Below are 26,998 nucleotides of genomic sequence, written 5' to 3' on the forward strand. Positions count from 1 at the left end.
GGCCTTGAGCTCCCCAATAGCCCACATCCTCCAAACAGCACAGAGGACCTGAGAGCAAAATCATGGCCGTAAATGAGCTGTTGTCGGGACATTGTCCCAAAGTGCTGTGCCTTCTGGAACCTGTTCTGAGCGTGTCCTGAGACAAAGAATGAAATGCTCGCTTCGGGGAGAGTAAAAACGTGCATCTCAGATGGTCTTACTGAAAACAAAAGACAAGGACCATTTAATTCACACCTTGTGTGGGCTTACTAAATTACCAGTGACCCTAGAAATGCGTCCTGTGTTTCTCCCCATAAGAACCGGGGAGTAAATTGTCCCATCTGATCGACGTCAGGACCTGAATGCAGAGTGTATTTGGATGGCCTGTATTTTAATGAGTAACTTAATTTGATGAGTCAGATTTTTTATTTTTGCAGCCAAGAAATATGATCAGCATGCATCCATAATTCTTTTTCATCTTAGAAATCACTGTTTCCACGGGATCGGCTGAATTGATGAATATTACACCCGACTTCTTATGCCCATGGAGGCAAAATGGCAGAAAAAGCAAGATCCGCAGCGGAGAGAGATGTTGTGCTAAATACAGTATTTCCACTGAAATATCACAGCCCTGGCCCTGTCGCCTCCTGCCACCACCCCCTCTGTATGACCTATAATGGGAACTGTATGTTACTCACAGTTGTACTTACGAGATGACTTATCAATCAAATGGAAACCAGCGGTTGCTAAGAGAAACTCAACTGGGGAGTCCTTTTCTCTCGAAGAAAACTGCTGATGTAAATATATGAAGGCAGGAAGGAAAAGATCAAAGGTCCACAGAGGAGGCTGGCCAGAGGAAAGTATTAGCATTGCCCAGTTATCTCATGGAGTGAGATTGTCTAGCAGTTCCAAAAGCTTCCAGGTCGTCAGAAATACCTCTTTACACCTTTCGGAATGATCAGTGGTTCATTGACCAAGAAGGAATTAAAAACAACACATTGAACAAAAAAAAGAGGAAAAAAAAAACACACAGAAAATGTGATACTCAGGTGAGTTTTACAAGTCTCAGGGACAAGAGAATCTTCAGAAGAGGCCAAAGTTTTGAATAGTGCAGAATTTCTCCTTGATTCACTCATTCGTTCAACAAATATTGCTTGGACGAGTCAGGCACTATTTTCGGCTCTGGGGATAAGGCTGCTTTCCATCCGTACTGATAGACTTTCATCTCGGAGGTGATAGAGGTTCCGGAAAAGGTGTTCCCCCTGATAGATTGCATTTTCATCACCTGCAGTAGGACTTTCTCCTCTTATTATCCTCCTCTGACCCTACAAACTTCCCGCAAGATGGTATTTCTCACAGAGAAGAAGAACATGCTTATACATTGTGCTGTGGCTGCTGGGGAGAGAGTGTGGACCACACTCCAGACGGCTGTGTGATTTATCCAGGAAAAAGTGTCAGCAGGACGCTCATGCCCTCTCTAACATAACAAGTTGGAGGAGTCATCTTAGGATTGCAGCATGTTCTTCTAGATCCCAAAGCAAGACTGTTGGGTGAGGCTCGTGGCCTCGACATCCCTGTGGTGTGACCCTCCAGGTGGGACCAAAAGGGTGTCTTCCTGAAGGTCAGTACCAGATACGAAGAGGACACTTCTCAAAGTACACCACTCATTGAAATGACTCTTAAGCAGTGACATTTAGACAGGACTAGCTTCTGAGATGATAGTGAGGACATAATTGCTACTGAAAAGCAATTATAGATTAAAGGGATTTCCCCTAAATGATTTCTTCCTGAAGAAGTTCACTCTTTGAAATTATCTTGTTTATTCATTGACTTCTGAATTATCTGTCTTCTCTCTGCCTCCTCCGTAAGGCCAGGTACCGTGTCTACTTCACCAATACCTGGACCAGTTGCCTGATGTGAAGCTTATTAAATGTTCCATGATTGATCTGAGTATCTGATGTCCCCAACCTGGGAGGGACATGGGACTCCACATCCCAAAGCTCGCCACTTAATGGAATGACCAACTGAACTGAAAAGGTGACATTTGAATATAAGAAAGATGAAGTCTATTATCTGGGCCCCAATTTCCATCCTCACAAGGGCAGGATGGAGTGATTTGGCTTAATAACAACACCTACGAAATACTTAGAGTGTTTAGTGGACAATAAACTTAGTATGAGTCAACAGGAGGAAAAGCAAATGTGTACTGTCATTACTAGAAGTGAGTCCCCTGTGGTAGTCGATTGATTTTCAATGAGGGCAGCCAAGACAACTCAAGAGTTATCTTTTTAACAAATAATGTTGAGACCATTGGAATATTGACATGCAAAAGAATAAAGTTAGACCCCTACCTCAGCCATATAAAAAGATAAACTCAAAATGGACCTAAGTTTAAGAAGTAAAACTAAAAAGAAAAAAAAAGAGGTAAAACTAGAAAACTCTTAGAAGAAAACATAGGAGCAAAGTTCATGACCTTGAGGTAGGCAGTGGCTTCTTAGAAGATAGAACATCAAAAGCACAAGTGACAAAAGGAAAAATAACTAAATCGGGCTTCATCAAGATTTAAAACTTCAGTGCTGCAAAAGACACTAACAAAAAGGGAAAAGACAGCCCACAGAATGGGAGAAAGTATTTGCAAATCATGTATCTGCTATTGGTCTAGTATCCAAACTATACACACACTCTTACAACTCAATAAGAAAAAAAGACAAACAAGTCAATTAAAAAGGGCAACGGACTTGAATAGACGTTTTTCCAAAGAAGGTGTACAACTAGAAAACACGTACGGGTAAAGATGTTCAAAATCATTAGTCATCAGGGCAATCAAATCAAAGTGATTTCATACCCAGCACAATGGCTAGGTATTTTTATTTCAAACAAGGAGTTCCTCAGAACACAGTCCCCCTTTGTAGAACACTGGTCATATCCTGCCTGGCGTAGGAATTCAGACCTGGGCATGGGACAGAAGCCAATTTGAGCCTGCCTCACAGTGGACAAACAGCTGGATAATTAGGTCATGGAGACAGTTCGGAGCAAAACATTGAAGACAGGCAGGCTGTTTCATCTGTTAAAGAAAAAATAAGTAAATAAATAAAAGACTTACAGGGAACATTCTAGTCCTTCAAATGTGAGTGTCATTTATATGAAGAAGGATCAGAATTGCCCTGTGTCATCCTGGAACAGTGAACTTGCATGAGGAGAAGGCTGTTATTGCCTCAACACAAAGGAAAACTTTCTAAACACTGAATTGTCTGAAAAGAGACAGGGGGTCCCTCTGGGGATGATGAGTTCCCGCCATGACAGTGAAGGGTCAGCGTGGGAAGGATGCGATGGAAGGGGCGGTGGCTTCAGGTGACAGCATGCACTGGCTGACCCCAAGATAGTTTTCCTAGTAGCGGAGTCTATCATTTAATCCCAGGAAACTCTTCTGGGTTGTAACCGATCACTCAGCTCTCATATGCCTGGAAGTTTGTGATACTTTTCTTCGTAATGCATCTGTTACCTTGTACTTCCTCACATACTATGTAGCAATCTTTTTACCTGTTTAATATACTCTTAACATAGCTTCTGGAATCCAACCTTATCAACCAGAAGTCGGATCATCAGCAAATCCAAACGTGTCTCTGTGCCCTCGTCCGGGTCATTTCTAAAATGGTCCAATGCAGCGGCTTCATGGAACTGGGTTGTTGTCATGTCTCATCCAGAGATGCGCCCTTTCATTTCCACCATGTTTTTTCTTTTTCTTTCTGTCTGTAAACCGGTTCTCTGTTCAGACAAGGCTCCCTCGATCCCATAATAACTCCAGTTTTTAAAAATAGTCCATAAGATGGAACTGTATGAAAGGTGTTTTAAAGACTAAAGGGATGGCCGTGGGTGCACCTTCTGCCACTTTGAGTTGGTTGGGAGCTGTGCATGGTCCAGCCTGCTGGGACCACAGCTCCGTGTCCACAGGGAGGATGGAGCGCTGGATGCAGTTACCTTCACTGTGTCCCCTTTACCCACACACACGTTCACGTCCTCAGCGCATTCTAATGGATGGATCAGGCATAACTTGCTTTTCCAGAAGTCATGTTATTTATTTGTGTAGTGTGCTATGGCCCCACCCTTTCACTTCCACCAGCATAAAAGGGAAGCCATCTGGGCCGCAGCAGTGGGTGGGAACCCTTCTTATCAAACAATCATGCTGGCATTTAAAGACGGGTTATGTAGTTTGAGCTCACAGGTTCTCCCGGACGTTTCTTTAAAATCATGAGTGTTTAAGCTGGAGGCTATGGAGCAGTTTCGAGGAATCCATCCACCCACCGAAATCATATACAAAACCCGTGTGCACGGGTCTATGCATTTCCTTTTCCTGGCTCAGAGTTTCAGCGGAATGCCGTTCACAGTGGGCTTCTCTGTGCGTGTGGTCTGTGACCAAAACTCCATCGTCCCAGGATCTGTGACACTGTTGCAGTTCTGATACCGCTGGATGCTGTTAGCAGAGCTGCGTCAGCCCAGGCCTGGGTTTCTGGGTGCCTGCCTTGCAGGGCCTTGGAACAGCCCCAGCTCACCACGGGGAGCCTGTCCCTCCCTCCTGCCTAGCCAGCCCAGCTTGCACAGGAGGTGTGTCCCTTGGTCTCCAGCTTGCGGAAAACTGCACTAAATGCCTGGCACCCACTTGCCTAACTTTCACCAACCTCTGGGGTATGGCATGCTGGGTAAAACACTGTCTTGTCAGCTCGGGCTGCCATAACAAAGCGCCATAGACTGAGTGGCTCAAACAGCAGACATGTATTTCTCACACTTCTGGAGGCTGGAAGTTCAAGATCAGGACGCCTACTGGTTGGGTTCTCTTCCTGGCTTGCAGATGGCCGCCTTCTCTTCTGGGGTGTCTTCCTCTTCTTATAAGGGTGCTGATCCCGTCATGGGGGCTCTACCCCCATGCCCTCAACACCTCCCAAAGTACTCACCTCCTCACACCATCACATTGGGGGTTAGGCCATCAACATATAGATTTTGGGGGGGACACAAACATTCAATCCAAAACAAACACATCACAGTGTGGCGTCCAACTGCCTGGGGGGGAATCCTGGCTCCATACTTACTTGCTTTTCCTCTCTGTGCCTTGGTTTCCTCATCCCCAGAATAGGTATAACCACAGTATTAACCTCACAGACTTATTATGAGGATTAAGTGAGCTCGTGGAAGTACAGGCTGGAGCAGTGGCTGGCGTATCCTAAATGCTAGCTATTATGATTTCTCTCAGGAGGTAGGCTATCCCCTGGGTTCGACCCTGTAGGACCGTAACCCAAACGAGTTATAATCAAGGTAAATCGTGGACAAACACTGGAGTAGTCCTCAAACAGTTCTGGACATGGCAGCCCTCCCCTCTGAGGACGCAGTTCCGCAGGGCTAGTGGCAGTGGGCCACCCTGCCTGACCTGGGCTCCTCTGATGGGCAGACTGCTCAGGACACCCCATGAACTTGAGCTGAGACTCTCAGGACTGAGCCTTTCTATCCGGTGCTTGCTTTCCTCACTCCTTCCTCACAGGTGTCAGACCTGCCTGGGGTCTGCCTCCAGACGCCCCCTGCCTGCTCATGCCCCCACCCCTCGGTCCTCCACAGATGTCATGTCCCATAAGTCACTTACAGACCTGATCTTTTCCTGATTGGCTGCTTGTTGAAGGACTCACAGTGACAGAGCAGCTATTACTACCTCTCTCAACTTCGAACAGGTTTAGCTGCCTACAAATGAAAGTGGGCGCTTATTTCTGTCTATGCTGGATGAACCTTTGTGGAAATAGCATCCCAAGCAAGCAAAGTAATGCTAATGGAGTTGCTGACGTGTCACACTGAAAAGGTGTTTTTCTCCATGTTTTTATAATCCTTTTAAAGTGGCTCATTTTCTCATCAGATTTAAATCAGATGCTATAGTCTGTATGCTTCTTAATTCCTTCTCATAAGCGCATGGGTTCATTTCAAGTATGTAGAAAGGCAAATTTATCAACCTTCCTAATGAAAACAAAAAAGATAGGTAACCCTTGAGCTGGGCTTGACCAACAGAAGCCTACTTGCTTTGGAAATACTTAGAACTTCATAACAGCACAGGATTGAAACATATATTGAATGGCTAACGGCGCCCTAGTTTAATCAATGTGCTGTTATCGTAAAGGTACCTGTACACTGCTGCCCCACGATGACCAACCCAATTGAGTGAAAACTGACCAGCGGAGGTGGAAATTATTATTTCTACCTGATAGCTATCCAATCCTTTTCAGTGATACTTTTTACATTAAATATTAATTCCAGCACCCAAGGCTTCTCTGCCATTTATATTGTTTCCAGAAGAAATGTGAAACAGTAGCCACAATGCTTTGCTTCCGCTGGACTGGAGACTTCCCTTGGCTCTAGCCTAAGCCCCGTCTGGCATTACTAACCTGTATTCATCCACGCCTTATTACAGGAAACAGGATACGCCCTGGCCGGTAGCCACCCAGCCGTGTCACTCATCTGCTGTCCTGTATGCCCAGGAGTAACCTTTGCCTTGTGTTCCCGTCTGTATCAGTTTCCCGGGCCGATTCCTGTGGGGAAGTCCTGTTGCTTGTGGATAGAGTAGCTCTGTGCGCACTTGTTCCGCCTTTGGGTGTTCAATAAACAGCTTTGATTTCCTCGTGCTCAGATGGTACCACTGTGCACGGACTTAAGAATGATGGCGTGAGATTTTCTACAGATAGGACACCTAATGGATGGTTTCCATGGATCTGTGATAGCTGTAGGAATTGATGGAAACATGTATCAGGACATGGTGAAAATATAAATGGGAGAACACAGGCCACAGAGCCAGTAATGTGTGTCTAAGGCTCCTCCTGAGGGCAGCATAGATTCTTCCACTCATTGCCCAGAATGGGGCTCTCCAGGGCCTCCCGTAGAACAAGCAGTTCTGCCCAAAGCAGGGCTTTGCACGTAGTGGACGCTGAATTGATGCTGGCTTGGGTTGTGTTAACAGGACAGGACCTTCAATAAAAGCCAGCTCCAGAAATAAAATTACCCACGGGACACACCTTAGGAAAGAAAACCATGGTTGGGCTCATTGATCACAAACAATCGATTTAGAATGGGGGTAAACTGGTTCACTTCTAGCCCGTGAAACTGAAGATAAATGTATATCAACAGCAAATATCATCTGAACCATATGAAACTGCCGCTTTCATAGACTAAAAAATAGTGAGTGCCGGCAATTTTATGTGGTCCAACCTAACAGCATTAAAAACAGTGTTGGGGTCGGGGGTAGCATTTGAGTAAGTGAGCTGAACTGAAAGTTAATCATTCACCACAATTAAAGCAGATTATAAGAATTCTACTTAAAGAACATCCATGGAGAATCCTTCTGAAAGCAAAGCACCTTTTTAAGTGTTTTGAGTAATAAGCCTATAATTTAATCTATTTTTGTCAACCTGAACTTTGATATGCTATGTCCCGATTAATGTGGAATCACCCATGTATATAAAAGAAATTGTTTTCATGCTAAGAAAGTGTTGAAAGTAATACATTAAAAAAAGTGTAATCTAAAACAAATAACATTTAGTTCACAAATATGTTTCACTTATAGAGAATGGCAAGTGTGTCTCAAATCTCCAACAAGGTTATAGAGATGACTGGGAAAGCGGCATTCGTGTGTGAAGACCCCACTGGGCCACTGGAGTTAGGCAGGCCTGGCTGGCCAACCGTGCACCCTTAGAAACTCACCCAGGCTTCGGTGTTTGTAAAACGGGGCCAGCACACCAGCCCACAGCGGCAATTTCGATCGTGTATAGAAAGCATCTGGCATCGGGAATGCTCAGTAAATATTAGCTCTTATTGGGAAGAAGATGCAGTTTTTGAGAGATTACATTTTTTAAAGCCAAATCTGGAGCTGACATAGCTTTAAAAGGGATTAATTCAGCCCACACCACATACCAGTGTGTCTGTCCTCTTCCAAGCAGAAGACAGTGCAGGCGTCCATCCTTTTGTGGGGATAGCCAGAGTGGCAGGTCCCAGACAGGTTAAAACAAAATTTACAAGTGTGATAAGAAACCAAAATTTTCAAGTGTGATAAGAGCCCCCAATTCCTCCCCCTCCCCCAGCCTGGACCAGGAGAGTGAATTCCCCACCTGACCACCTGACCGTGTCCGTCCGTCCCTCTGTCCAGCTCAGCTGGCCGCTGACAGCCGGGACGCCAGTGCCTGTACAGTCGGTCGTCTGTGACAGCTCCAAACTGCTTTCTCCACGGGACAGGGAGCCCCCTCTGTCCTGGGCAGCCTGTGCGGGTGGCTGGATTGGGAACAATATGAGTCCTCTCTTTTTGCAAAAACAATGTGGGAAAAGGGCTACAACAGTCACCCCTAGTCCACATGTAGGTTTGTTGCCAGCATAGTAATGGTACCAGTTCAGGAAAAAGAAGCAGCAGAAATGAGTAATCCAGCCTTTTTTTAACCTTGTGTATATATTTTTAATCTCGAGATAAAAATCACCTTATTTTTCTTTAATTGGAAAACCAGAAAACACTAGATTTGTTTTCTCCCGACTGCCCTCGTAAAATAACTATTATCACCATGAAATGTAGCTGGAATTCTTTGCATTATGGAGGCCTAAATGGATTGGAGGCCTCCAAGCAATGAGGTAACTGACCCTACCAGTGGGTCTGCGGTGACCCGACGTGGAAACAAATGCACGAGTGAAAGATGCACTTTTGATTCCTGCGTCTTCCTCAGGACAGCGCTGGCCCTTAGCAGGCAGACTGCTAACCTGCACACGGCCTGACAGCTCGGGCGCCTCCGTCCCCTCCGCCGGGGCCCCTCTCCCTGCACACATGGCATGCCCTGCCCGACGAGGGCCCCAGGACCCCGGGCTCACTGGCTGACAGCCTTGGCCGGTGCTGGGCAGCAGGCATATGCTTCTTCGGATGGAGAGCTCAGCAAGAACTTTGCTGCCTGGCAGGAGGCTGGCTGCCCCGGGCAGGACACCGGGTCTGGGGGCCTAGGCCCCTCCAACTCCCTCATTACCTCCTCTACCCACAGAGCTGACACAGGTCCATATGAAGACACGCACACATAGGCCCAGACACGGAGACACACACACACAGGTACACACAGGACACACACACACAGGACACACACACACACACATATATATACATACACATATATATATACTTTTATTTAATTCTTCCAAAACCCAGTATTATTGTCATTCCCGTTTTATAAATGAGGAATATGAAGCTTTGCAAAGCTACGAGATTTGCGTCAAATCACCCAGCTAGTAAATGGAGTTGCTGGGGATGAAACCTCAGTCCACCTGACTGCTCTGTCTCAAGTTCAGCACTCGGCCGAACGTTGTCGGGGCTAAGGGGACAGAAATGACGAAGTTACTGGATGCTTCCAACGCCCGTCCTAGGGTCATAACTCCAGCTAAGGTAAAAATAGTGGCTCTACTTTATGTGCCAAAATATTGGATGACTGTTACGGGAGACGGGTGCTGGTGGAAAGGCTGGTGACTGCCTGAACTAGGAAGAGGCAGAGGGCAAGGTAACTGTTCCCTTGAAGTGCAAGGGACCAGGGGTTTCTGCACGAAGGAGAAGAGGGGCGGTCTCCTAGGAGGGGCAGGAGAGGGAGCCCGATGGAAATGAGGATGAGCCCAGGGGAGAGCCCAGGCCCAGCAGAAGGGGGAGGTGAGGGTGTGAGGGGCTGTGTACGATGGAATGTGGGATCCAGTGGGCAGAGCGACACACGCTGGGAGAGAAGTCGGTGACGGGAGGACGCAGGAGGAGAGAGCAGCCAGTGAGAGAAGGAGGGACCGGAGTGAATGTCCTCTTCTCAGGCGAAGTGGAAGGGACATCAGAGCACTTGCTGGTTCCATGCCACTCGATGTGGGGTCCACTGGCCAGTGCCTGTCTGCAAACTGACGGCTGTTGATGGTGCCCTAGGAGAGACCCTGAGGGGACAGAGCCGTGACGGGTGCGCATAGCAAGAGGACACCACCAGTCTTCATGGACCAACCTTTCTTGTATTTTACAAAAATATTGACGCACGACATTAGAAATGTCTGTAAAAGGATCCTGCGCCCCGGGTAGCTTCAGCAGCACTGGTCTACACTGCCTTGAATGTTACAGTGTGTTTGCTCTAAGTTCCCCATCTGGTTCCATCAAGGCCATTTTATCCCAACAGTCAGCTTTCCTAATCTTCCCTATAGTCTTAAACAACAGCCAAAATGAAATGGGAGAGCTGACACTGCCCGCTTTTTCAACAAGAGTCCTTTATAGAAAGGAAACCAAGTTTTTCCAGTGAAAAAGATTTTCTTTTCAGACTTTGTTCCTTGTTTTAGGATAACCACAAATTTTAAGAGTCATTGAACTTGGTCTAGACAGATTTCGGTAGTGACTACAGAACTGGATCCCTATTAATCCAAGGAATGTATTCTTCATTTTCATTTCCCTTTGTTACTACAGCTCTTTAATTGCAGATAAATGTCTTTAACAGCTCTCTGGGGTGTAAAGCATTTCTCTCTTTGCTGGTGGGTTAGCCAGGGGAGACAGTGTTTGTACGCACCCTCCAAGCGCACGACATGCAGACACACAGTGGCTCAAAAGAAGGAAAAGGCTTCTTGGGGCCTTAACTGTAGCTGGCCTTGCAAGCACAGGCCTGGCTCAGCTCTCGGGCCAGGCCGGCAGCACCCACCTCCGCACCAGGGCGGGGACACTGCACAAGCTCCTGACTGCCTCTTCCGGTCACAGATGAGCTCCTTCTGCAACTTGCTGCACCGGTCACCAGGCAATCAGTTCCTCAGGTAAAAGATCAGTTGTCAAACCCAAGAAACTCATTTTCCACCTGGCAGCCAGAGCCAGCTGTTTGAAAAGCAAATCTGATGGCGTCGCCACCGTGACCTGACCTCTCCCAAGCCCACTCCGCCTGCGAGGCTTCAATGCCCCGCCCCCAAGGCCTTGAAGATACGGAGAAAATCCCCCGTAGAGACCTTCCGGCCCTGCTGGGGCTGTGGCCTCTCCAAGGCAGGGCACAGCAGGCAGCCTTTCTGTACCTTTGGATGGCAGCCCTGTGGGCCCAGCCGCTCTTCCTCCCTCAGCTGGGGGTACCTACCAGCCCTCCTGGCATTCGTCACATCTGTGGATTTAGCGTTATTTGTGCGTGTTTGATTAAGGTCTGGTTCTCCAGCAGACCAGCGCTCAGGGCAGAGTCCACCGGGTTTCCATGGAGACTCTCCTTCCAGGGTCCCGCAGAGCCCCTCCCTCGTGGCCGGGGTCCTCTGCGAGCGAGGGTTGAAAGCAGACACACTTGAACGTGAAATCCAAACGCACTTCAGGCTGGGGCTGTTGTGGACAGTCCTCGAGGGCCATGATGTCATGCGCTGGATCTCGGCCAAGGCAGTGACAGAGCCCCGTCCGCCCCCCACCCCACGTGCCAGTCGCCACCTCTTGCGGAGTCATTCCTACGAAGTTGTACTAGTTTGGTTCTCTATGAAAAATAACACTACCCACAGCCCCACCCCACCCCCTCAAAAAAAAAAAAAGAAAAAAGCAACAACTGGTCGTGTTGGTGCCAAGTAAGAACAAGGGGAGTCGTGGAATGTATGTTAGCGGCGGATTCATGAATTTGAAGGTTACTAATAGCTGACATCCCAGGACTCCTGATGGGCTGGCGCTCTGTGCTGGTGCTTGGATGTGTTTTCTCACTGAATCTTCTCACCAGATCTATTTTTATCCTTCTGTTACAGATGAAGAAAGGGAGCCTCAGAGATGTGCAGTAATTTACCCAAGGTCACACTAGGGTACCCAAGGTTACCCAGTAATGGCAGGGAGCCTGCACGCTCTCCTCTCTCAGACACATCCTTAGCAGGTATCAACGGAGTTCCAGACTCACAAATAACTACTGTCTGTTCAGAGAGGCACAGTGGTCCCTTAGCCTAGTACTTTGGGTTTGAATTAAGATTTAAGTAAAAATAGCTAACAGCCCACCTTTAGTTCTTTTTCCCCTTTCTATGACATTTTGCATTTTGACCCATTTCTAAAATATGGATTGATCATCTATGTCTCTCCCGGGTTCATGAACATTCAGGGACTCTCTCTGCTTCCAAGAATGCAACAAGCCAGGTAGCCTGGCTCCTGAGGCCCCGTGAGCCGGCCTCCCCTGTCATCTCCCACTGCGACCCTCAACTATGACGCCTACGCCGTTTGCAAGGCAGGGATGCACCTGCTTCCTTGCCGTGATCCTCCCGTGGGGAACTCCTATTCATCCCCAAAGCCAGGTCAAGCTGAGGGACACTCATGGGTAGGACGGCAGTGAATATGACTGTTACGTTTAAATTATTCTAAATATTAAGTTCCATAATCCTCAGCTAAGTCTGGGAGAAAAGATTAATTGGAAGCGGCCTTGTGTAAACATGTGATTGGTAAGGTCTTCAACAGTAGATTGAAATTCAGTTTCAAATTCGGAGAGAACATTTCATGTCACCTTGAGTGGGCCTGTTTCTCAACAACTCTAAATATTCCAGAAGGCCTTTGCAGCAGCTTTCTCGAAGTGTAAGAGACTCTACACTTTTGTGTAGAGTTGTGTGTCATCTCTTGGTGTTTAATTATAAGGACTGGAATTTGCAGCACCAATTAATCAGTAATTAGATAGCACTGTATCAAAAGAAATTAAACAAACAAACAACTAAAAAACTAAAAAAAACCCCACATCTCCGCACAAGGCTCTATGATCTGGTAATGTTTCAGACCGCACAATAAAAATAGTCTGAGAAATACAGGTTAGCTGGATCGTCAGCAGTGTAGTCCTTTGATTTTTACTGTTGTGTTGTCGCTGTCAGTGCCCACCAATGCCCGTGGGAAACCTAAAGGTAACCCAAACACAAATGATACTAATATTTGTCCCTCTCTTCACTCTTCGCCAGAATCTACTCTATGACAATAATTACACTGAAATGTCGGGGCAGACTTCGGCAATGCAAAAAAAAAAAAAATCAAAACGCATATTTTATGATACATTCTCTAGTGATCGTCATATTTTAAAAAGACACACAACTCAGCTTTTGCGTTAATTTTTGATTAGACCTCTAACACAAATGTTAGGTGTGAAAAGTCAAAAAAGATACCAAGCAGACCAAGGAAGAGAAAAGAAGAAAGCAAGGTATAGAAGTGGAGAAAGCCGTGCGTGCGGGCTCAGGGGAGAGGGCAGGAATTTTCTCTCTGCCAACGGTGCCATGTCCCTGCGCCGGGCTCCGGGGCCTCTTAACCTGCTTCTTAAACCTTCTGTTAATTAGAGAAAAAAAGAAGACGAGCAGTTGGGGAGAGCAGTCAGCAGCTGCTGCAGGGCAGTCTTGGGAGAGATGGCAGGGTGGCCTGCTCCCATGTCCCACACTGGCGGGGGACGAGCCTGACAGCAAGGCTGGGGGCGGGGGGGCAACCAGCCAGAGGAGCTCCAGGGTCTATGCAGCAGTCTGCACAGCACACCATTCTCCTTCGAGGCCCCCGAGTTACTCCTTCCGCCTGTGACATGACTGCCTGGGGAGATGGAACCACAGCGCTCAAAATGACCTGGAGGAGTGTTAGTTCTCCGCGGCGCTGTTGTAGGGGCTTCATTTCTGTAGGAAACTGGCACCGCTTTTACTCCCAAGTACAAAGACCTGGCAAATGTTGCATGTTGTAAAGTCTTCAAATGGTATGCCAAATGACTGAGCAGTTGTTTTTCCCCTAGCGTGTGAGATTGTCTTGAACACTTCTGCAGAGTGAATTTCACTGTGTACTCTCAAGCTTGTTTTCTAGAAGTGTTTTTAATAGCCAGTCTCTAAAAAAAAATGTGTCTTTCGATGGCACAGTTTTCCAAGAAAGAGTATAAGGTGCTTTGAGAAGAACTACTACAGAAGGAAACTCCAAGATTCCCATCTTTTGGTACCATGAATTGGAAGAGTAGGGTTTGCTTAGTAGTTTAACGTCACAGTGGACACTGGAGAGCTAAACGGTAAACATTTTGATGACTTCATCCTGAAATTAATTGAGCAACCCCCTCCAATGTGGAACAACTTGATTCTTCTCTAATTCAGGGATCTCTTGCACCGCTGTATCGAGAAGCAGTGCTAAAAACTTTCTCTCCCCACGACTTCACTGCTTTTGCAAATGATGCAGCACACCTGTGTAGGAGAGCCACATTTGTCAACCTGACAATTCATTTGTCACTATGGCTCAGTAATCCTCTGTTGTGCTTCTTCAGCTGTTCCCCAGTTCGAAATGTTCATCTCTCAGGAGGTGGTACAGCTTATCTGACGTCTGTGTACTGCATCTACCTTTGCTTCTCTTGTATTAACTTCGCCAGTGAAATAAGCGTCGACAGTTTTCTCCTACCTGGCCTCCCTGTTCCATTCTCCCTCCCCTACAATCCGTTCTCCAGATAGCAACTCAGGTAATTATTTTTAAAATCCTATTACATCACTAGGCCTGCTGATGTCCTTCCAGTGACCTCCCATTTGCTTACAATAAAATTGGGACACCTCCTAGGGCCACAGGACCCCAGGTGACCACCGCTGCGCCCTTCTCTCCTCTTGTCATTGGGTCCTCCTTCAGATCCCAGGCCTTGCTCCTGCCACCTCGCCCATACCCAGCTGTCCTTTCTGCTTGGACTGGCTCCCCACCTCCTAGGGCTGTCACCTCCTCAGCAAAGCTGGTTCTGACATCTCAGTGCGGCTGCCCGGTCCCTGGCACGTCAGCCCGTGGAGGCCCTTCATAGGCTTGTCACCGTCAGAAATTCCTCCGTTCCTTTGGGTTTGTTTCCTGAGAACTGTGTTTCTCCCCACCAGGCTTGTCTGTTGCTCTCCACGCATCCCCCACTCCCAGAACGGTGTCTGAGACGCTCTCACTAAACACTCGTTAGATGAATGACCAGGGACTGAATCCGTCTCTCCCTGATACTGTAGAGTTTGGACTGGACCCCTTAATCTCTGGACTTTGGCTTCCTTATCTCCACGATGAAGCTAACAAAACCTTGGATTTTCAAGGGGATGAGTTCAAAGAGTAAACGGATAGCGTGTGGTACGTGGTATGGCCCACAGTCTATGCAGAGTGAACACAGCTAACAGTGTCCCTCCCTGTTTCCCAGGAAATCCTCCGAGGAGCTGGACATGGACAAAGTCACAGCGGCAATGGTACTAACCAGCTTGTCCACCAGCCCTTTGGTGCGAAGCCCTCCTGTGCGGCCAAATGGTAAGTGGGGTCCAGGGCTTAGGGAGGGGCCCCTGGACACCTAGAGTACAGCCTCCCTTTGAAGAGTCTCATTGCTCTCAAATGTATGATTAGCCCTCACCATAAACAGGAAGAAGGGGAAATGTGGACGAAATGGAGACCTCACAGCCATCACTTCTTCCTCATCTTCCTAGAGACCCCATTGCCCCTCATCCATCCATCCCTCCATCCATCCCTCCATCCATCATCCATCATCCATCATCCATCCATCCATCCATCCATCCATCTTCCATCCACCCATCCACCCATCCATCCCATGCACCGTGACTGAGCTCCATCACCTTTCCAGAACACGTATTTGCATGCCTGTGTCCCTTTTCCCCTAGGTAAATGAAGATCGGTCTAATAAAGTTACTTTCCCCGGCATTTTCCCTGTTCGATCAGAGAGGTAGTTAGATCAAAGAACTCTAAAGATGAAGCATTTTGAAAAAGCGTTATCCCAGACTCCTTCATCAAATAGAATTATTTAGCCCATTCATTCAGTATATGCTTAGGAGGTGCGATGCTAGGTGGTTTGAATATACCACTGGAAACAATGTCCATACTCCCACAGAGTGTTCAATCTCTTTGATGAAAAAAAAGGGACTCTCGATCACAACCATGCTAATCGATAGCATTTCTTTGTTCAAAGCACTTACTGTGTGCAAAGCTCCGGGCCTGCTTTATCTCATGTAATTCTCACAACTCTATGAAATGTTATTACCACTACTTTACAGATGAGTAAACTGAGGCACGTGGGGATTAGTTGGCATGTAAGTAGCAGAGCTGACGTTCTCTTGCATATCCTTCGGATTCCAGGTCTGCTGTCTTAGTCATGATATAGTATGGACTCATAATTCAGAACGGTAAATCAGGAAGGCAGCAGGAGATGGAGTGGGAGAGCCTGGCAGGAAATCCAGCAAGAAGGGCCCTGTATGCCTGGTAGGAGTCTGGACATTAATCTGAGGCCGCAGGAGAGCTAGTCAGTGATTTTGAAAATCACTGAAAATTTATGATTGGGTTTATAGAAAACAAAAACAAAAAGAAACTACAACAACAAAAAATCCCCAAGCCATGTGGGAGCGATGGCGGTCACAGAGGGGACAAATACGATACTTGAGACATGTGAGAAAGGTAGAGTCCACAGGCCTTGGTGATGGACAGAGAATGAAGGAAAGGAGTGACATGATGACGTCCAGGCAGCGGGTATGCTTCAGCAAAGAGGCCGGTCCCCAAGACAGGGAACAAGGCAGAGGAACGTACCTATTGGTAGATGTTTGGGGCAAGAGGTGAGGTCACTGAAGAAGATGATAGGTCCACTCTGAGACATGGTTCGTGGGCAGTACCTGAGGCTCATTCGAGGGGCGGAGGCTGGTAGAGGTATGGGCGCAGCTGGGGAGCGAGGTGTGGACAGATGACACAGGATTGGGAGGCAACGTTTGGAAGCCATGAGAGCAGATGAGGTCACCCTGAGAGCTGTGTCAAGGGCGAGCGCGAGCAGAAGAGGGGGACACAGGGTGTGGGGTGAGGCTCACCATTCCGTAAGGGAGCAGCTGGGGGTGGGGGGTAGGAAGCCAGGAAGGGCCTGACGGGTGACCGGAGAAGTAGAGGAGAATTAGGAGAGTGGTTTCCTGGAAGCCAAGGGCAAAGCACGTTTCAAGGACAGACAGCTGATGCTTCCAAAGCTCAAGCATGAGACAGACCGAGTTCTGCATCAAGAAGGTCAATGGAGGGAGTTTTGACGAGAGCATCTGTGGCGAACCACCCATGGGTGGGAGCCAGAACGCAGCTCACTGCAGTCTGATGCACTCAGACCACGGGATGAATTTTACCAGCGAGGGAAAACCTTCTCTCCAAAGCCAGCCTAGTCAGTTATAAAACTGAGCTGTGGTTTACACACCATTTGATTGTAAGCCTAACGTGTCAAGCATCCAGTGAGTCTGCACCAAAACGTACTCCACTCCAGCTGTAGGTGGGAAGAACGGCCGGAAGGCCGGGAACGCAGATCAATATGGGTCAAGGCCCACCGCCTTGACCACCACAGGTTCCGAGGTTAACAGCACCTCGGGACACAGAGCGGATAAGGGGCCCTTGAGACGAGCCTGACCGGGCCTGTTGCATGGCCCGACCTCTCTTTCTCGGGGCCTCTTTAACAGGCATCCCGACTTACCTTTCTCGGTGTGGCAACACCGCGAAAGAAAGATAGCAAAACGGGAGGCACCCCGGAACCAGTCCTTGGAAACATGGAATTGCAGAATTTCATGGAATCCTCAGAGGACAAATAACATATGTTAATGCAGTCATTATTCTGACCATGGCATTCTTTTTCAGTTGAGAACGTTTTTTCATGTTCCTTTCTCTTGAAAGGTTACAATCAAAATAAACCTTTTGCTTCTTCAATACAAAGGTTTGCTAGCGTAAGTATAAAGAAAGTAATTCAATGTTCATTATGATTTAAAAAATAACTACCCTACTAGTAATCCCAAGTTGTCTGATATCTCATTTAGTCTGCAACAGGAAGCAAATTCATAAGAAGGGAAAGCAATTTATGATCATGAAGACTTCTTTTTTTTTTTCTTTTAGAAATAAAGACTCTCTCCAGATTATCGTATATCGGGAGATTTTTGGAAAGTGTTGTTGATTAGGATGTAGGTCTGCCTACAGGGGAGAGATTCCAGCAGTGTCTGGCTGCATTTTGGGCAAACACTTACTTGTTTAAGATAAGGAGATAGTGCTCTCTAAAAATATTACAAATTGGTTCTGACCATTTTCTGAAAAATTCATTTCTATATCACATTGTCCTTCTGAGTAAATAGTATTTCTTAAAGGAAACGTCATTCCCAAGAAAGCAGATTGACTTTTGGCATTGACACGAAGCAATGGAACCACACTGAAATGATAGTTGCTTCTCCAAATAAATTCAGTCCCTCACACTTAACACGATTATGCATCTCCTACCACAAACTTCTTTTATTTTGCAAGTGCATGCTGCTGTGTGTTCATAAACCTCCTGAGCCTGCCAAGGCATTTGTCACACAAGGTAATACTACCTAAGCCCTTCCATTAGGCTTGTCTTGAAGTCATAGTGTATTGAATGGGGTTTTCTTGTTTATAATAGACGACTGGGGTCTCTGAGTACATTCCTCTCGTGTAGACACAGGGAGTGAGATGCAAGTTGGTTTTGTTGATGCCCGAAAGGCACGATCCTGCAGAAATGACCGTTTGATTCTGTTAGAGCCTCCCTTTAATGAGGCGGGTAACTTCCTTCTGCTATTTCAACTTCAAACTTCATTCCTCTACCTGAACTTTCTGTTCAACGTAAGTTGAGGAATAGGCGGGAAATCTATGAGTAGGTGAAGGTAGTCGAGACATTTTTCCATGAATGCTAGCCTACCCTGTGTCTTTACTTCATTAGTAATTACACAGATGTTAACAGCATTTTTTTAATGAGGCATTTGGGGATGTATTTCCCCCTTGTACTTGGAATATAGTTTTAATATATTCAAAAGGCACATACATGTGGAGGAGAAATTATCCCAAAAGAAAGTCAAATTGATACAAAAGCTAATTAAGACTGAGCATCTTGCAAGGTACAGCATATCTTCAGTGATTGAAAGAACGTCCCCAAAGTCATTCTAACTGAGCAAAGACCTCTCCGTGTTAGCCATCATTTTGTGATTCCCCCACAAGTGGAAAGGTAGCATTCAACAGTTGTTATCAGTAATTAGTGCCAATAAAGTCTTCTCTGATCTCAGCTTTGCTGGAGAGAGGGAAGGATGCTTACAGGACAGGGCTCGCACACACTGAAGGGGAGAAGCCCCGCTGCTGGCCAGGCTTGGGGGGGTCCCCGGCCCAGTGCCAGTCATTTAGCTTCCTGTCGCCTCAGAGTCCCCATCTGTGACACGGGCCTGACAGTCCTTACGCAGGGACACAGAGGTTGTGAGAAAGCATGAGCTTGTGGGAATGAGCTCCGTGAGATGGAAAACACTTACCAAACGGACTGCACTATTGTTTGGTATAAAAAGCCAGTGGCTTTAGGGAACTGTCCAGAAATTAATGTTTCTCCTAGAGTCTTAAATCTTGGACTAACTTTTTCTGTAAATGTATTCTATTCCGAAGATCACAGACCTATGAGAAATTCCTTTTAAAAAGTTAAAGTGCGGGGGGAGGTTGGAAGGGGGGAGAGAATCCCACAAATGATTCCCCCTTAGAAATACACATAGGCTGCATCACCTCAGAGCTCCCCCAACTCCGTGAGCAAGGTCTTCTGGCTTTTTTGTTTTCATCTAATCTCCACTGTCATCCTAAGGAATGACTGTTGCACAAAACCACACGCGTCAGAAAACTGTTAGAGAAACCTGATGTGATAAAAATAGCTAAATGTTGATAAACGGTAATGCGACGTGGTTTCTTTGAGGTATCCACGGCGCATCCCCAGCTGTTGCACAATACTGAGTGGGCTGCGGGTGACCTCCGCCCCGTCCCCGTCCCCACGCCCCGCCCCCACGCCCCGCCCCCACGCCCCCCCCCCCCCCCCCGGCCCCCCCCCCCCCCCCCCCCCCGCGGCTCCAGGCCACCCTGACGCTGTGTCTTCTGGCTGCACAGAGGGCCTCAGCGGATCCTGGAAGGAGGGCGGCGCCCCTTCCAGCAGCTGCAGCAGCAGCGGCTACTGGAGCTGGAGCGCCCCCAGCGACCAGTCCAACCCGTCCACGCCGTCGCCGCCGCTGTCCGCCGACAGCTCCAAGCCCTTCCGCAGCCCCGCGCCGGACGACGGCATCGATGAGGCCGAGGCCGGCAACCTGCTCTTCGACGAGCCCATCCCCAGGAAGAGAAAGGTCAGCCTGCGCTCCGCGTCACGGTCACTGACGCCCCAAAGCAGATTAAGGGTCCGATTAGAGGTTATAACCCACTGAGACGTTGACGAGTGTGTCTTGCAGGCACGCGTGCCCCCACCCCACCTCCTGCTTGAAAGGGGGGGCCCTGGTGTCAGCGTGAGCATAGGTGGCCCCGCGCTCACGAGTGGTGGAAGTTACACAAGTGGACCCCAGGCTTGGTTTGGTACCTAACACTCTCTTCCTGGGACTCAATTTTTAAAATGAATATCCTTTCCCCTTTTCTGCTTTGGTAAGTGTGTTGAAAGGATACTTTTGCATCTTCGTTGTATGAAACCGATGTGAAACATATGTGAAAGCTGACATATAGACATGTGTACGTACTAACATACCCAAAATTGCATATTTGCTAAATTTAAAATGAAAAAGGAGGGGGCGGCCGGCCGGTTCGCTCAGTCGGTTAGAGCCCCGTGCTCTTAACAACAAGGTCGCCGGTTCGATCCCCGCGTGGGCCACTGTGAGCTGCGCCCTCCACAACTAGATTGAAACAACTGCTTGACTTGGAGCTGATGGGTCCTGGAAAAACGCATTCAAAATAAAAGTGTTTTAAAAAAAAAAAAAAAAGAAAAAGGAGAGCTAATGAATTGATGACACGTGTATTTAGTCCTCACAGGTGTCCTGTGTGGTAAGTATTATTTTCCCATCTTGATAGCGATGGAGCGTCAGGGACATTAGATGTTGAACTTGCCCTTGCAGGTCTGAAAGGGCCAGGGCCCCACTGAAACCCAGGTGGGCCCCGGGCCTAAACGCATACTCTTTCCGTGCTCTTCATGTATATTTAACTTATCATATTCACTCAGCTTTTCAAAGGCATCCCTATTTTGTAGACTAAAGCAAACTACTGCTATATCTAGAAAACATGTTGACTTTGTTTTTAATTGCCATGTCAGTGTAAAACTGTTGCTTTATATATGGGTCTTTTAAGTTGTTACCGGTCGCTTCGTTATTGACAACTATTTGCAAACAAAAATCCAAAGCAAAACCCCGAGGACCTGAATGCACCCTTTTTTCCCCCATTTATTTCAAAAACCAAGAGGTGGCATTGATCCAACACCATCCCTCCCTGCATGCGTCTCTCTTAGCATCACTCAGCGTGCAAAGAAGTGGAGGTTGCACGGGCACTGTCTCTGCCCAGAGAACAGGGGTGAATGGGGTCTCCCGTGTGCCCCAGGGCAGCGAATAAAGATTGCTATCTCACACACCAGTCCGTCAGGTGGGGGGCTGGACTTGTTCTGGTGTCCTGGGGGTCCTCAGGGACACTGGGTCTTCGCTTGACTAGTCAGAAGGAGAGACTGGCACTTGTGGGAACCCTCAGGCAGGATAGCCACGTGGGCCGGAAGTGTCCTCCTGTTGCTTCAGGCTGCAGACTTTGTCTCTGGGGCCATCTGACTGTGGCCTTGGTTGTCATCAGGCGTGGCCCGGAGTTGTGGCAAGGACTCACATCACATGCCTGTGAGGTGCCCTCCTGAAAGCAATTTAATGAGCTGTGACGAGGACAGAATAGGGTGTATATTACACAATCAGGGTATTGTTCTTGATGCTTTTATTTCTGTTGTACGCGCGTGTGTGTGCTGTGCAAAAGGGGTCTCTTACTGTGGCTCATGATCAAAAAGTTTGGAAGCCTCTGTTCTGTGTCATGAAGCGACATCGTGGTACATGGTGAATGAAGGAACCCTGATCAGAATCAAAAATTCTAAACTCCTTTGCTACCCTGAGAACTTAAATCATCTCACCTCTCAGATCAGGAACTTTTTTCATCTGTAACACAGGCAAACAGGTATTGCCAAACCTCTTTGGCACAACCATTAAGATTAAATGTGACCCTCAGTAGAAAGGGTTTCTAAGCCCAGACACCCCATGGACTGGAATGTAGCCACATTGTCATACCACGTTAGGACCCCGAAACAAAGGGGTCCTAACCCTCTCCCCACCTCTTCCCTCAGCCCTGCCCCACTTACTACAGAAGAAGAGTGTGAGATGTACCCCTAGACAGACTTCGTCTCTTACTACCAGGAGTGAGGAGGACACATTTGCTGATAACTACGTTTGTAGTTCCAGTTTACAAAATGCTTCTAAATGCAGCACTTCGTTTAATCATCGCAAAATTCCTTGGCATATTCACACACCCATTTTGCAGAAGAGGCTCGCTGAGGTTATGTGAATTGCCCAAGGTTGAGTAACGTACGATGTGGCGGAGATGAGACCAGCTTAGCCAACATTGCAAAGAGGAAAGTCTTGAGGCACATGAATTCCTAGAATCCTCCTTTCCCTTTGCCCACAGAGGAGAGAAGATAATCAGCAGCAGCTCCAGCCAGCATCACGTGGCGGGTGGAGAGGGGCGCACAGGGCTCGGGAAGCCACAGAGGCAGAGCGGGACCGCGGCTGCCTGCAGGGGCCGACTTCCTGCAGGAAGCACTCATCGCTCTGAAGGAGACCTTCCGCCAAGGTGGGTGGGAAGGCGAGAGGGGGAAATGAAAGGCTTTTTCTCGACTCTGGAGATCAGCCAGCCAACTGTGTCAAGCCCAGTTCTCGCGGAATTCTTCCTCTGGGATTTCAGGCGGACGGATGCTATTCCCTGCGCAGAGAAAAGTTTGGTAGTGTGAGCAGGACGCTGGGACTTCGGGGCAGGTGCAGTTCCCGCCGTGACCACACGGTGACGCAGTGACCCCAGATACAGCCACGCAGGAAGTCTGGGAGGAAAACAAACTACCGCCGGCCAACAGTTAACCATCAATCCTACAAGACCTCTGGAACATCAAGACGTGCTGAAAACTGATGATTAATGTGCTCCTCTCCATGTCGCATTCCGGATTTGCCCATTCCTGAACTGGATAAAACCGTCCAGGCCCTGGAATTAGCACCACAGCCCCAATACGTATGGGACCGTCACCAAGTCACTTGGCCCCTCTGCCTCAGTTTCCTCACCTGTAAAATCTAGGTCATGATGGCACCACACAAATGGGGCTATGTGAGGATTCTCTGAGCAGTTCATCCTGGATGCTTTGTTTTGCTTTCCTTTTTACCCATGTGACAACTGACTGCATGGAAATGTGGGTGTGGAGAAGAGGGGGTGCTTGCCTCCATCCTCCATCCTGACCCCACATTGACCATATCGGGACCCTCAGCCGTCTTGGGCTTATTTCAGGTTAAGGGGGAGACCAGCCCACGATCTGATGAGGGGTGAGAGCAGCAATGACCGCAGGAAAAACCGGGGGCCGTGCGAGGAAACCCGGCTCTGGACTCCGCATTTCAGAACATCAGCAGCAACTCAGAGGCAGTCACAGAGCCCCAGCCGGCATCAACGGGATGTTAACCACGACCCACTTTACCTGTGGTCTAGGGAGGGCCTCAGGTGAGAGGAAAAAGGGCCGCGTTAACAGCAGACGCCTCCGTGACGCTGGGTCCGGAGCAAACAACGGACCAATCGCTTGTCCCGCTGCGTTTCAGTCTGTCAGAACCAGAACGCAGTGACTCACTCTGAACTGAACGCTCGGAAAAGGAAACAAGCCGGTGAAGCCCTCATGCACCAGCGTGCTGCCAGTCTCTGCGCTGACCTCACGCCTAGTGCACTAATTCCCGGTGGGGTGATTCTGCAAGGACGGCTGCTCCAGAAAGAAGCCCATCTGTTAGGATGGCAGGGAGGGCGGAGCGAAGAAAGGCGGCTGGGTCACAGTGGGTGGGTGTCACGGTGACGCCACAGCTTTGCCAGCCACAGCAGGGGGTGGATTGGCCTCGGGGAGGGTCGCGGTAACAAGAGCGAGATCTAAGCAATTCGGTGAGCGCACCTTGAATTATCTGTTGGCCAGGCCATAGCTGGGACAGGGGCCCTGCAGCTGAAGGATTTCAGCAGTCGCTGGCCCAGGCTCTACCTTTCTACATCAGGACCGCCTGGTCACGTCTAGAAACGACCATGTCCCCAAAGATGAGAGGCACTTTTAGAATCCACTGATGGAGAAAACACATCATGACGAGGCATTTTTATTCATTTGGGGATGCTTTTGTTGTTATAGGAGTCATTTAAAATCAACTTTACTTAGGTGTTAATTCCCGCACAATAAAATGAACCCATGTGAGGTGCACAGTGCAGTGAGTTTTGACTGGTTTGTGACCTGGTCACCAGTGCCCTAGTCCAGGCCAGCACCCCGTGCCCTCTGCAGTCAGATTCCCCCACACCCCACAAACGGAGCCACTGAGCTGACGTCCTTCATGGTAGATCGCTTTTGCCTGTCGGAGGACTTCAAGTTCATACCCCACGAACCGTCCTCACTCATCGCTGGTGGGAATGTGAGTGAAATGGGGTGGCCTCTTCGGAAGACAGTTTGGCGGTTTCTTATAAAGTTAAATACACACTCACTATGTGGCCCAGCACTGCCACTCCTAGATGTTTACCTAAGAGATAAGAAAACCTGTGTCCACAGAAAGGCTTGTAGACAAAAGTTCATAGCAGTTTCATTCACTGTTGCCCCAAACTGGAAACAACCCAGATGTCTACAAACAGGCAAATGGATAAACAAACTGGCATATCCTTCAATGGACTACTGCAGCACCACTAAGGGAACAATCCCGCTGGCACAAGAAGCGGTGGGTGAAGCTCAAACTCATACGCTGAGGTAAAGAAGCCAGACGCAAGAGAACACGTTCTGTGTTATTCCGCTTACAAAACCCTTATGTTATTTATCACCACAGCCTCTAGAAACACAGCACAGAGATGGGAGATGTTTAATCCGTGTATGGTATACCCTTGAATTCACCCATCACTTTGCATTAACCTCACACGTATCACACACCCAGACTTTCATGTTGTTCGGTCTTTTGTTTCACAAATAAAGAAATAAAGCCCCAAAGTGGTGAGAAGACGTGGATAAAGCTGCTGTCCCAAAAAAGCGAAGCACTGGAACCCTGCCAGCTTTTAGGCAGTTACTGAGTTTTTAAATACATCTGTTCACTTCTCAGTCTTTTGGAACCTGCTGAGGGTCTGAGTGGACCTCTTGATCCTGAAAGGGTCATTGGAGCCTCTGCCGAGCAGTGTGGGTTCCTCCCACATGAGGCGGGCTGAGGAAGCATATGCAATGCAGCAGACTCACCTGCACAGGATAACTGGACTGTCCCCTCCCCTCAAGGCCCCGGTCTTCTCTGGAGGGGGGCAGGCTTAGACATCTGAGCATCTGTCCCTCACAACACAGATGCACACGTTCACCCACGCCGATCGCCATATAAAACATACCCGAGGATCTTCTCAGAAAAGGCACCTTGGTATTAATTAACCCCAGGCTGCTGTGTGGTCAACTGGACAGTCAAGTGGGTTCCTGGACCTTCTGGAATACGGCTTTATTGGGACTCACCCTCAGCCGACAGCCTTAAAGCCGCTGGTGTCAGACAGTCCAGAAGCTATAGCCAAGGCGAAGACTGTCCCGGCAGCTGTCTCCAACCCTCCCAGCCCACGGCACCAAAGCTGGGTGATCACACAGAGCTTGCCGGAAGCTGCTGCGAACTCACCTTGGGCATGAGTCTGAGCGTAACCACCAGAGCAGCTTCAGCTCCCCCGGGGCTGGCGGTGAGTGTTAAATATGGCAGATGTGTGGAAACCCTCAGCACTGTCGTGTTTCCAAGGACATAGTCCCCCACCCCCTCCTTCAGCTTGTGAACTTCCAGTAGAGCAGCCGGGAGAAGCCAGGGCTGAGTCCCGGCTGGTCACCTCCAGGCCTGCTGGCTGTCACTGTGCCAGCAGCTGTGCTTGGTTGGGCTTCCTGGGGCCAGCAGGGACCTAGGGGGCAGTCTGATCATCGTTCATTTATCTGTTCCTTCCTGTTCTCCTCCCATGGCTGGCTTTCCTACAGTGTAACAGCAAGTAGCCTGTAGAAAAAGGATTCGTTTCTGCTGGATGTAGTTAGGGGACTTTGAAAAGCACGTCACCCCCATTTAAGGGGCCTTATGGTTTGTCACAGGGGCATCAGCTATCCACGGAGAAGAACTGGATTTCATTAAAGTTGAGATAATCCGGCTAGTGTACTTCTATTCTCCAAATGAGTCATGCGGGTATTATAGGGCAACTTCTGCTTTTTATTAAATTTATTGTGGTAACAATGGTTAGTAAAATTGTATAGGTTTCAAGTGTACAATTCTGTACTACCTCATCCATCTATTGCATTATGGGCTCACCACCCAGAGTCAAATCTCCTTCCATCACCATGCATTTGACCCCCTTTACCCTCGCCTACCATCCCCCTCCCCTCTAAAGAAATGACTTTTTAAAATGAAAAATAGGGTAATTTTTACATTTGGAAATCAATGCAAAAATAAGAGACCCCTACCCCCACCCAGTATTTCCTCTGTGCAATAATGCATTTTTATTTGCATTACATACTCCCCTACAAAAACATCATGTTGTTCATAGTCTTTTATAACCTGCTTTCCTCCTGTATCAGTCAGGTCCTAGCAGGAAGTGAGTGGTGTCCTCAGGTGGGGTGACCGAGAAGTGGTTAACGAAGAGGCTCTTTACAAAGGTGCAGACGTGATTGAAGGGAGCAGAAGCGGTGGTGTGGTTTCCAGGGGCTCACAACAGGGCATGGCCGTCACCACCCCAAAGCCTGAGACACAAGTAAGGGGCGAGGAGTCCAGAACCCAGGGGATTACCCAAACTCTGGAAATACCAGCAGAACTGGTACTTTCAGGAAGAGAACTGCAGCTACTGCCCACCTGTGGCCAGGCAGAGAGGAAGCTGAGGGAATCCATTGATTCCTGTCCGTGTCTCCAGTGGTCAAACCCAACCTGAAACCAACGGGCAAGGGGTCCCATGGAAACGGGAATATCAAACCCAGGGCACTAAGTAAATGGAAGGTATTTCTTAGGAGTAGAGCTTCATCGTTTGAAAAATGGACAGAAAGCACTC

The 26,998-nt window shown here is 48.2% G+C and overlaps 1 protein-coding gene across 4 annotated transcripts in view; it reads left to right on the forward strand.

Annotated features, from left to right (window-relative positions):
* The window catches only part of ZNF704 (zinc finger protein 704), a 135,805-nt gene that overhangs the window by 82,520 nt on the left and 26,287 nt on the right, over positions 1-26,998 (forward strand). For all 4 annotated transcript variants that reach the window (XR_004424917.1, XR_004424919.1, XR_004424918.1 and 1 more), the window contains exons 3-4: positions 15,096-15,199; positions 19,823-20,052. Coding sequence is in view for 1 of the 4 variants with exons in the window: in XM_033125666.1 (XP_032981557.1) it covers positions 15,096-15,199; positions 19,823-20,052 (334 nt within the window). In the remaining 3 variants the exon portion in view is untranslated. The remainder of the gene's footprint in view (positions 1-15,095; positions 15,200-19,822; positions 20,053-26,998) is intronic.

Source organism: Rhinolophus ferrumequinum, chromosome 14 (assembly GCF_004115265.2).
Source record: "Rhinolophus ferrumequinum isolate MPI-CBG mRhiFer1 chromosome 14, mRhiFer1_v1.p, whole genome shotgun sequence".
In the NCBI taxonomy this organism is placed as follows: domain Eukaryota; kingdom Metazoa; phylum Chordata; class Mammalia; order Chiroptera; family Rhinolophidae; genus Rhinolophus; species Rhinolophus ferrumequinum.